This window comes from Anabrus simplex, chromosome X, assembly GCF_040414725.1.
Source record: "Anabrus simplex isolate iqAnaSimp1 chromosome X, ASM4041472v1, whole genome shotgun sequence".
In the NCBI taxonomy this organism is placed as follows: domain Eukaryota; kingdom Metazoa; phylum Arthropoda; class Insecta; order Orthoptera; family Tettigoniidae; genus Anabrus; species Anabrus simplex.
This window is the reverse complement of record NC_090279.1, coordinates 215,626,581-215,638,674: the sequence shown is the minus strand read 5'-3', so window position 1 is coordinate 215,638,674 and position 12,094 is coordinate 215,626,581. Positions and strand designations below refer to the sequence as shown.

General features: G+C 38.4%; 1 protein-coding gene across 3 annotated transcripts in view; it reads right to left on the bottom strand.

Annotated features, from left to right (window-relative positions):
- LOC136885906 (squamous cell carcinoma antigen recognized by T-cells 3) overlaps nucleotides 1-12,094 on the bottom strand; it is a 115,643-nt gene that overhangs the window by 82,480 nt on the left and 21,069 nt on the right. For all 3 annotated transcript variants that reach the window (XM_067158594.2, XM_067158595.2, XM_067158596.2), the window contains exons 5-7: nucleotides 8,690-8,923; nucleotides 4,254-4,548; nucleotides 198-380 (exon numbers count right to left, since the gene is read on the bottom strand). In XM_067158594.2, coding sequence (XP_067014695.2) covers nucleotides 198-380; nucleotides 4,254-4,548; nucleotides 8,690-8,923 — 712 coding nt within the window. The remainder of the gene's footprint in view (nucleotides 1-197; nucleotides 381-4,253; nucleotides 4,549-8,689; nucleotides 8,924-12,094) is intronic.

Here is a 12,094-nt window from a genome sequence, read left to right as displayed (position 1 = left end):
TTATTATTAATAAATTATCAATTCCCATGCTCTCTATGCAATTTGGTCCTGAATTTGCAGTCGTCTTGTGCCCACACAGACATTCGGTATTTATATGAAATTCATTTTATGCAAGGTTATTTTCAAGTTAAAATACAAAACAAGATATAAACATGAAGAAATCTTGCAATCCCAACTGGTAGGGAACACGAACTTACACTGTGCAAGGTGTTCACAGGCTCGGTTGTAAGTGGCCCTCAACTCTTTGGCAAGAGGGTCCTCGTTGATATCCTTGTTGTCCCACTTGATGATGCGACGCAAGTAGTCCAGGTAGGTCTGCCACAGGGTGCGATAATCTTCAGCCGAGGAGAAGCCCATCGTCAGAGCTTGCTCCATCACCGCTGGAACAGCATTTTCACCATCACGTACTAGACACGAGAGCTGCATTTACTGGAATATGTGTAACTCAATAAGGCCCAAAATTTTAGGAAATGAAAAAACTGGAACAGAGTTGTGTCAGAATCATTGCTGAGAGTTTTTGTTGTTGTTGGTTTAAAGTCGCAATAACACATCAAAGGTTTGTGGCGACCCAGGCTGGGAAAGGGCTAGGATTGAGAAGGTAGCAGCCGAGGCCTTAACTAAGGTACAGCTGCAGGATTTGCCTGGTGTAAAAAACGGGAAACAATGAAAAACCATCTTCAGGGCTGCCGACTGTGGGATTCAAACCGACCATCTCCCGAATGCAAGCACACAGCCGTGCAACCCTAACCGCTACCGTCAAATTGTGAAACTGTAAGAGGACTGAAGTTGAAGTGGTTCGGAAATACAATGAGAATGCTAAAAGGCATTCAAGGAAAGGATGATATACCAGAGAAGAGGCTAGAGGTCGACCCGAAAATAGATGAAAGTATAGTGAGGAAGAGCATTAAAGGACAGACAAATCAACATTAACAATGTTCGAAGGAAGGACATCAGTACCCTACCCTCCCCTATCAAGGGAGATTCTCCAACAGAAAACCGATGACTACGATAGGGACACATACAGCACAAGCTCACTCAAAGGTAGGGACCAAGGCCATGATGGATAATAAAATAATATCTGTGTCTGTTCTCATGTGACCCAAACTTAAACATCAGACTTCCGTAACTTTCTTTCTTCTTTTCTTTTTTTTGTAGTGGTTTACCATTGCACACACGACTGAGACATACAGGATTTTGACAACGATGACGTAGAAATGGCTAGTTTGAAACATGGGTTGTAATGATGTTGAATTCCCAATCTCACTGATAACTTTCCTCTAAGAGATCCTTTATAGCAGTAAGACACAAACATTACTGAAGAATATTTGAAAGTAAAAAGCTGTCTGTACGGAGATCAAGCATTGCACTGTTATGCATCAAAGCATCCTTACTGGCGCCAGTAAATTTACCGGCAGATATGCAATGGAACAGGTAACCGTAAAATGATTGTCTTAAACTCAACTTCCGACAGCTGAAATTTGGTTAAAACCAAAACTAATGCAAAGTCATCTCCGTACAGACCATGAAGGCCATTGGAGAGGTGAGAGGTAAAGGCTTCGACTACACGTAACCTCGGCACTTGGTGGGGTAGATTAGTTGCCTCTACGCCCAGCCAACTTTGCCCCCAGGTATTAACCTGGTACTCATACTTGGAGTAGGCAGAGTGAACCTCACAACTATATGCACCTCCAGAAGTGGAAATCTCGATTCTTAAATTTTTCGGTTTCCTGATTGGGAATTGAACCCACGTCCTTCCAGGTGAACCAAGCACGCCTTTAGCGCCTCGGCCAGGCAGCACCTTCTTCTAACTTCTACCAAGTGCAAACTCTAGTCTGAAACAGGGCATAGCATAATGTTCAAATCACGATATACAACTACACACATCAGTCAAATATGAGCATGTGAAGTGAAGTTTCTGAGAAAAGCCACATGGAAACAGAGAAAGGAAATGTAGCTGAACGTGACAAAGGAGGAAGGACCTAGTATTTAGACAGTACTCGGTGCTTGGAAAAAGACTAGCTGGACATCCCAGAAGGGGTTTGTTAAAGAAAATCTAACAAGCAAGGGCCAGATATCAGAAGATATGACTACAGAAACAGATCAAGGCATAGAATTCAATCGTTCATCTATTGTAATTGGAATTAGTTTACAGAAGTACATACATAAATATCAATCACATAAGTCCTACCCAGCCCACTGGAAGACTCTACAAATGATGACGTAACTTATCTTCGTCTACAACAAAACATACAAAATTTAGTGCTGTATTAAAAAAATGTTGTTAAACTGAATATCTTATACAGTAAAAGTCTGCTGTAGCGAGGACAACATATAGTAACGGCAACTTTTTTTAATGACCCTCAAATTTTTTTTGTATTAACCTGTGTAATATCCTTCATTAACAAGAACCCTTTGACTGATCCATTCATTATTATGAGTGATTTAGAGAACATAGGGGAGAACATATTTTTGGAACAAAGGCATAAAAAATGTGGCCAAGAAATGTTTAAATTGTTAGAAATAAAGGCTGAAGTAAAAGAGTGCTTCATTTTAGCATTAGGGACTGAAATTAAATAAGAATGTAATACTGCCAAAGATTCGGTAGTGTGCAAAACAGAAATTACGTATGGTATTCTCTTGCCTGGTTAAATTTCAGAAAGGCTGTTACCACACAAATTTGTAGTGAAAATACTCTACCGAGGCTTGAAATATGTTTTACAGTAAAGTTAGGTTAAATAACGCTTTTGGGAGTAAAAAAACTGAAATGTTTGTCGTAGAAGTTTTCTATTCCGATTTTTACGAATGAAATTGAACATGCGTTCACTTAACAATCAGAATTAGAAAAGAAACAGTGTGGAAACCATCTGCGAAAACACAAGTTTTCAATAAACTAATGGCCGTTTCATACCAACTTTACACTTTGTTGGTATTTTTCCAACTTCTATGAAATATAGGATCTAACGTCAACCTGCTATTGCGAGTAAACTATTCCCCATTATTAAATCTCGCTATAACGGACTTCTACTGTATATCCCGTACTTCCAATAAGAGATTTTTACTCTGTTCCCTCCTCACGTTTCTATTTGTCTTTAGTTGTAAAACTGAAGACCACCATCAAACATGAAATCGACAACAGAATGCAAGCAGCACCACAATTCTACCACTTTGTTTGTCACCTCCAAGGTTACACTCTATAAACAAAATCTGGTACCAATCTTGACCTATCATGACAGAAGCACACAATAGCTGACTCCACACAACTCAATTGAAGCTCCTATGACACTACAAAAAGCCAGAAGAAACAAAATATGGAACAAGGAAATTAGCCAACGGTTAGATAAGGAAGGAGATTGTTCAATACACGAGAACTGATAATTTAAATATAATTGGTCTGTTATCGGACATTATACATTTTCCAGCTAACTGATTTTTTTTGTTGCCAGCGTTTTGCCTCAGTGTGCCAATTTGGGCTTAGTAACTAGCACACTTACCAAGACGCTGGCTAGCGCAAATAGTGCAGGCCACTGCGTAGGCTACTTGGAGCCGTAGGCAGTGCCAATGCACTGTGAGAGACTTTGTCTCTTTTACAAAAATTGATACCTGCTAGATCATCAGATGATATTTATATAACATTACAACTGGATAGACTGAAGTGGCATGGACATATGAAGAGAATAGCCTATAACAGGATCCCAAGAATGTATTTTGATCAGAATGTCCCATGTGAAAGACCATGAAAAAGAACTAGACACACATGGGAAAAACAGATCTGGACAGACGTAGCCAAGAGAGAGATACGAGAGGGCAATAAATTTTTTGTAACGTCGCACAAACACAGATAGGTCTTATGGCGACGATGGGATAGGAAAGGCCTATGAATTGGAAGGAAGCAGCCGTGGCCTTAATTAAGGTACAGCCCCAGCATTTGCCTGGTGTGAAAATGGGAAACCATGGAAAACCATCTTCAGGGCTGCTGACAGTGGGATTCGAACCGACTATCTACCAGATGCAAGCTCAGAGCCGCGCGTCTCTAACCGCACAGCCAACTTGCCCGGTGCAATAAAAACTGGAACGACTGGAAGAGGTTCACTTATACCCGTACTCGGCATGCTAAAGTGGAGAAATTATTATATTTTAAACAGATGAAAAATGGTTACCAACAACTATCAAACTTAATGTGAGAGACCCTGTATAAAATTTCCCCAAGTTATACACAGAGTAATATATCAGAAATTGCAAGCAGTCGAGCTCACCTTTCACCTTGTCGTGCGGAGTCTCGTAGCGTTCCAGCACTCGCAGATAATACTGCCAAATAGGGGAGCTCCACGGACAGTTGCGGACCGCTCTCTCGCACACAGGCAGTACTACCGTGCCGATCTTGAGCTGCGTGTCCAAGTACTGGATATAGTCGAGCCACAGTTCACCATCCAGACACAGCTGCTCTATGGCCCGCTCGTATAAGCACTGGACACGAGCTGGGTCACCATCAGTCTTCTCATATTGCAGGTACTGCAGATACACTTCCTTCTTGCTGTCTGGAGTTGACATCTACAACACGTCATCAAGTAGAAGGATGAACGTTTTCTCCTCATCGTTGTATAAAGCAAAGGTTCAGAAGGAGACGACTCTTCCTCAGAAGGGTGCAATGGAATTTTTACAAAATTATCATTTCATTTTTGTTTTCAATACAGTGTGATGGTATACAACATCTAGCAGTTTCCTAAAGCCTCGATCTGCAGTAGTTACAGAGATGAGTTCAACCTATTCAATACTAATTACATGTTGTGTAGATGTTATTCACAACATTTAACATGGGACCGGTTTTGACATTTAAATGTCATCAACAGCCATAAAAGAAATCACAGACAAATAAGCAAGGACATATTAATTAAAACTGGTGTAGTTACACATTGAAATATGTACATTAAAAGTCTATTATACGTCCATTCACACCGCATGTCAAACAAATCGTCAAAACAAAAGAGCAACGGCATAATAAAGCTGGTGCAATGACACATTGAAGTATGTATATTGCCTCTCACTATTCCAAGATTAAAAGAAGGTTCCTTGATATGTAGTCAAAGCATAAAAGTCTTTGTAGGCCCATTCACATCCCGTGTTAGTTAGTCGCACGTAGTACCGTCTAGTGTTGCATATGGTAGCAGAGTCTTTCCTGACCCGAATGTCAGACAATCAATCCCATTTTTCCCATTCTTATCTGTCCCGCCACCTACATTACAGTGTAGCAGCATCTGGGTCATAACAATCAAGACTACCGTTCTTTCCCTGTCTACTACAAATAAAGACTGCAGTAAAAGTTGAGGCCATTAGAATAGTAGAGGAGTATGTGCCAAAAGCTATTTCACAGGAAAACGCTTTTAAAATGTTGCCAAGTATCACACAAAGAAACATCTATATACACTGAAATATATGACTAAAATATTGTATTCTGTTCAAAAATAAATCAGCAGGCATTACTACCGTAAATCATCTTACAGATATTAAAGGTTTTTGAACACCAATTTTATATGTGGTAAGTGTTTATACGTGTTAAGAAGCAAAACCACAGATTGTTGGTAGTAGACTTCAAACATAAGACAAATGAAACGCAGAAACTTATTATGAAAAAACCAAGGGTTAAAATTTGGAAGTTGCAAGAAGTCCAAATAAAGGAAGAATACAAATTAAGGATTCAACAGAGTTTGCCAAAGTGTGAAGTAACCAGCGTTAATGAAGAATGGAAGGCCTTCAAAGACACCTTTGTGGGAGAAGCCAAAAACCTATGTGGAGTTACAAGTTCTATCAAAAGAAAAAAGGAGACACCATGGTGGAATGATAGAGTGAAAACAGCGGTGAAAGAAAGAAACCAAATAAAGAAGGCACTGGACAAGGTAAAACAAAAACAAGGACAAGAACGAAATGAACAAGAAATACAAAGACTCCAAGGTGTATACAGGAACAAGAAACTTGCTGTAAAGAACATTGTAAGGGAAGAAATGGAATGAGTTTGCAGACAAACTGGAAGAGGACAGTAGAGGAAATATGAAATTGCTATACAGAGTAGTGAAAAACAAGCAAAGGGATCAAGAGACCATAAAAGCAATAGAACGTGATGATGGAACTCTGGCACAAGAAGAGGGAGAAATTAAACAAGAACTCAAGATCTATTTCAAAAAGCTGCTGAATGGAGATACAGAAAACATAACAATGGATAGAGGAGAGCCAAGTCAAAGAACCACAACTGAACCACCAATTACATGGCTTGAGGTTGAAAATGCGCTCAAGAGCATGAAGAAAGGAAAGGCAGTGGGCATAGATGAACTAAGTGCAGATATGCTGAAAGCAGCGGGAATTCCAGGAATCCAATGGCTCTACAGACTGCTCAACAAGATATGGTAGGAAAATACTATTCCTGAGGACTGGAAGATGGGCATCATTGTACCTCTGTTCAAGAAGGAAGCCGATGAAAATGTACTAATTACCGTGGTATCACACTACTGTCTCATGTCCTGAAAATATTGGAAAAAATAATAGAGACCAGAATCAGAGATATTGTTGAACCAATTTTGGAAGAAGAGCAGTATGGTTTCAGACCAGGAAGGTCAACTACAGACCTTATATTTGCAATTAGGATGCTAATGGAAAAATACTGGGAGAAGAACAAGCCTTTATTTCTAATATTTTGGACATTGAGAAAGCATATGACAGTGTAGCAAGGGAAAGAATTTGGCAATGCATGAAAGGACTTCAAGTGCGAGACAGCCTCATAGACAAAGTGAAAATGTTGTATAGTGGGAACAGAAGCTGTATTCAAGTAGGATCTGGTTTGTCGGACTGGTCTGAAACAAAGGGATGAGTGGAGCAGGGCAGCTCATTGTCACCACTTCTATTTATTATTGTAATGAAATCTATTAAAAGGGAAGAACATGGAGATATCAAAGACACATTTGCAGATGATGATGCGATCTGGAGTGACTCAGAAGAGGAATTGGGAGAGAGAATGCAAAGCTGGAATGAGGAGTTTAAGAAATATGGTTTAAACATCAGCAAGACCAAGACGGTGGTGATGAAAGTGTATGGGGAAGGAGCAGAACCAATAGTCATGTTAAATAAAGTTCAACTGGACAGCGTTCCAGTTTTCAAATACTTGGGTAGGGTTATATCAAATGACAACCTAGCAAAACATGAGGTGAACAATCGAATCAATAAGGCAACACAATTTTACCACCAGGTAAGACACCTGCTGTGGGATGAGCAAATACCTATGAAAACAAAAATGACATTGTACAAGTCCTACTATACACCAATTCTTACATACAGTCTCGAAACCACAACACTGACCAATAGAGATAATTCCAAACTTCAGGTAGCTGAAATGAAATTCCTACGCACTATGATCCAGAAAACCAGGAAAGACAAGATTAGGAATGAGAAAATTAGAGAAGTAGGAATAGATGATTCTCTCCTCAATAAGATTCAGATGTCAAGACTGAAGTGGTTTGGTCACATGAAGAGGATGCCAGTAAACGGAACTGCAAGGAGGGAATTTGACAGAAAGGTAGAAGGAAGACGACCCATGGGAAGGCGACGAAGGAAATGGGAAGATTTAGTTAAGAACGATGTACTGCTGAGAGGTCATGATTGGGACAAGTTGGTGGAGGAAGAATGGTACAAGGACAGGATGAGATGGAGGAGGCTCATATACCACACCCGGGAAACTGGAGATGGTTTAGGATGATGATGATGAAGAAAACTATTTTCTTGGAAAATGGAAAAACATACGATATAAATAAATTAACTAATATGAATAATTAATAAAATGAAAATGGATAAATATATAAATAAACAAATACACAAAAGTATCAAGTTTAGAAGTGCTGCTCTACTAGGAGGGGCTGCACTGTGAGAAACCAAGAGTATGTCATCGTACACTGCTCCCTCTTCCCCTTTTGTGTGAGCCAGATTTCTCGATCAGCAAATACCGTATATTATTGAAGTATGCATGTTGAGTTGTGGAAATGTAAGGAAGAAGCGAGTGAAGTGGTGAAGTAAGTACAGGTTTAGTGTACTTAATCAGAGAAAGTTTGCAAAGATCAACATAACTCTTTCCACGCGCTTTTCGCACATTTTCTTCGTAAGGTTGTCCGTAGTAGGCAAGTTTAATACCAAATCCCCATTTTGTGGTTTTTGGAGAAAACAAAAACTCTTCCCTCTGAAAACTTGGTGTTATAACTAGCTTTCGAAGCAAAAGACTAAACGAAGAGATGAACATTCAAACAGATACCACCATACAAGAAAGATTAAACCTAAAATAGCCAATAACCATTAATAGGCTCAAGGAATTTACGACGGGTGAAGGGCTGAAAACAAACAACACCCTCCGTTAAGAGATTTATTGCCCTGTGCTGTTAAATACACAGTAGCTATCTCAGAACAGCAGCCGGCCAGCAGGCTGGCTGGCTCAAACGCCTTTGCTATTCTCGAGCTTGCACTGCAGCGCGCAAGGCTGAACGACATGCTATATTCATACTGTACGTTGCATGAAAAACCACAAAAAAGCAAACTTTAGTTCATAGCCTCTGCTATTCTAAGCTCCTCAATTGCGGTTGCATGTAATGTTTTTGTGCGTTTTCTTTCTACATTTCCTGATCTGCTAAGTAGCAACATCCTGTATATCACTTACACTTACCAGCTGTAACTCAAAGGGCATGATCTTGTTGAGTTTGTCGAGTGCCTTCTTGTAGTTCAATTCCACGTTCTTGTCCTCCTCCTCTTTGATGGACGGCAGCCACTCCTTATATTCAACAAGCGTTCTCTCCTTGTCCATCAGAGGCACACTCAGCTGACGGCGGAATACAGAGAGGGCCCTCTTTTTCTGCGATTCAAACCTCTCCTTGTCTTCCGGACTGGCGTCTGCCTTTTCCTGCATAAAGTATCTTAATTTGCACACCAAGTCACGAATTTAAAAAATAAAAGACAGGAACATGAATAACAACATATAATAGGATAAACACATTAAGAAGTTGTGATGGGCACTTATTTAATAATAATAATTCCCAAAAAGGATCTTTCACTATTCAACATATTCATCTTTTCTTCGTTCCAATTTGAATACATGAATAATACAAGAAATAGTAATACTAAAAATACTCTAGTATTGCAAATTCAATCAAAGGAAAATTAATTCAAATTTCAATCAAAGAAACATAGCTTTTAATCTGTAGAAATGATATGTTAATTCCAAAATCATATCATCCAAATACATCTACCTATTCCATACATTTTTATTTCCTTTCTTCCATATATATATATATATAGATAGATAGGTAGATAGATATAAAATATATACTTATAATATTATCTCTCAATTCATATTCAATAATGTGAATCCTCGTTTTATACCAAGTCCATAAATTCAGAAGAAAAGTATGACTTCACAGCCATCTAACTTCAGAAGTACGCTTCCTTCACATTTAGTAGTAGTAATATTTACCAAATCACTCATGTTTTCAAAAGACAAGGCAAAAGTATAGCTTATAAGACTAGAAATACCAACTCAAACATACTATTTAATTCATAGGTCATTAATAATGATAACAACAACAACAACAACAACAACAACAACAACAACAATAATAATAATAATAATAATAATAATAATAATAATAAAAATTATCATCATCATCTCAACTCTGAAGTATACAAAATTAATTCTTGATCCTGCAAAGCACCATATGTGAAACAAACCAGGAGAAATTAGGTAGAAGTAGTAGTAGTAGTAGTAGTAATAATAACAATAATAAAATAATAATGCCATTGGCTTTACGTCCGACTAATTAATTTTACGGTTTTCGGGGACGCTGAGGTGCCGGAATTTAGTGCTGCAGGAATTCTTTTACGTGCCAGAAAAATCTACTGACACAAATTGAGGTAATATATAAGTAATAATAATAATAACGTAAATGTTTCCACCTTTTCAATACAATATATTCACAAAATTACAAAATTATACGGTACTAGTTTCGACCCATCTAGGGGTCATCATCAGCCGTATTGGAGCAAAGATCATTTGTGGCGAAATCCTAAGACAATATTATTTTAAAGAATAACAAGTGAAATGAGATGTTATGGTAATAGTTAATAATACAAGGAATATACATACTAAGAGGTTTTTAACAAAGAATAAAGTATAAAGTATAAATGGGGTGTTGTAAAAATTATAATCATGGAAATCAGTAAGTTCTTGTATTGAAATGAAATATGGCTTAGGAAGAGGGCTTAAGGTGGGGCTGAAGGGTGCGGGAGAAAGTGTAATTGTCTTGGAAAAGTACCTTTGATTAAATTTAGGATTGAGTTTAGGTTGGCTGCATTATTGTTTCTGAGGAAAGTGATAAATAGATCGAAGAGTATGTTGGGTTTCTCTGAGATTTCATTGAGATTGTGACTGGCATTAAAGTATTGGTCTAGGTGTATGTAGTAATTTTCCATTATGTTCAGTAAAGGGCCCTTGTTTGCTAATACGAGGATGTCCATGTCTTGTTCAATATTGGTGAAATTATGGTTATAATCTTGCATGTGTTGGCCGAAAACTTGTTGTATTTTATTGCGTTAGTGTGCTCGTGGTATCTGATAATGAAGTTTCTCCCGGTTTGCCCGATGTAGGTTTTTTTACAGGTGGTACATTTGATCCTATAAACTTTATTGTTTTGGCTGTAAACGTTTCGCTTTTTTATTTTCAAAGACATGGCATCTGTTCAGCTAGCACGATGTTTTCTCTTTAGTCCAGCACAATGTTTTCTCTTTAGACATTAGGCGGTCGGGTGCTGGCAGGAGAGCCCTCAGTAAGCTCCTTGAGTTTGACAAGGGTGAGGGGTGCGGGAGGAGCCTTGGAAGACGATATGGGCTTGTCAGGGGAAGGAAGAGTGCAGGCGGGGTGTATGCTTAGAGCATTTAATACTTGGTCTGTCCGGCAGAGCCCGTAGCAACGTCGCCAACCACTTTACAATGTACCTAGGCCTTTTTTCACACGTCTTACGTTAACTGTTGTTAGTGGTTAATTCTAAAACTGTTTACAAAACAATGGATTCCATTAGACTGGCTATTTAAACAATTCAGTTCTAAAAATAAGCTAAAATAAAGATTTAAAATCTAATCATAAGGTGACGGCACTATTTGTACGTTGGTCACATTGCTTTGAGATTTGAGGAAGCCGAAAGGAATTCTGGCGTGCATTGTTTATTTGTTCTCGTGAATGTCATTGTCGTTTGTGATCAGTGAAACAGGAGTAGCCGTGATTGCAGTAGCTGTTAGCCGGCTAATGTGTGTGTGTTTAAAGCCATTGTAGTGTAGTGTTGCTGTGCAAGTGTCCAGTAGATAAAACTACGGTACCATAATAGTTTAAATAACATTGTAAATTCTACCTTCAGTTTTAAGTGTCGTTTTAATATCTTCATTCGTGTGTTTAGTACTTACCTGCCCATTTGAAAACTAAATGTTACAGTCTTAATTTAGGAAGACAAGGAAGATGAATTCTGTAAATAGTATTTTAAGTAGTGACGGAAATATAAGTTTTGAACATAGGATAGAATTAAAGAAATTAGGGCCTCCTCGACCGAATTTAAATATTGCACAAGAACAGAAGGGTTACAAGAACAAAAATGCATATACTAGGAAATTCAGTCCGTCACTTTATAAGCAGGCTGATTGGCTGTGCGGATGTGAGATAAGGAATGCGTTCTTCTGTTACTCTTGTTTAGCAATGAATGTCGTTGACGCTCCATGGACATCAGTCGGGATATCAGACATAAAACACCTAGGTGAAAAAGTGAAAAAGCATAAAATGAGCGAGAAACATATAAACGCTGGTATTGAATTTGCTATGCTTGGTAGAGTAGATATTCGATGCCAATTAGACAGTGCATACAGACTTAAAATTAAACAATCAAATGAAAAGGTTTCAAAGAATCGATACATTCTTAGTAAATTAATTGATGCTATTAAGTTCTGTGGGAAGTTTGAACTAGCGCTCAGGGGCCACAATGAGACATAAACGTCTGATAACCCAGGCATTTTTCGAGGTTTAGTCAATTTAATG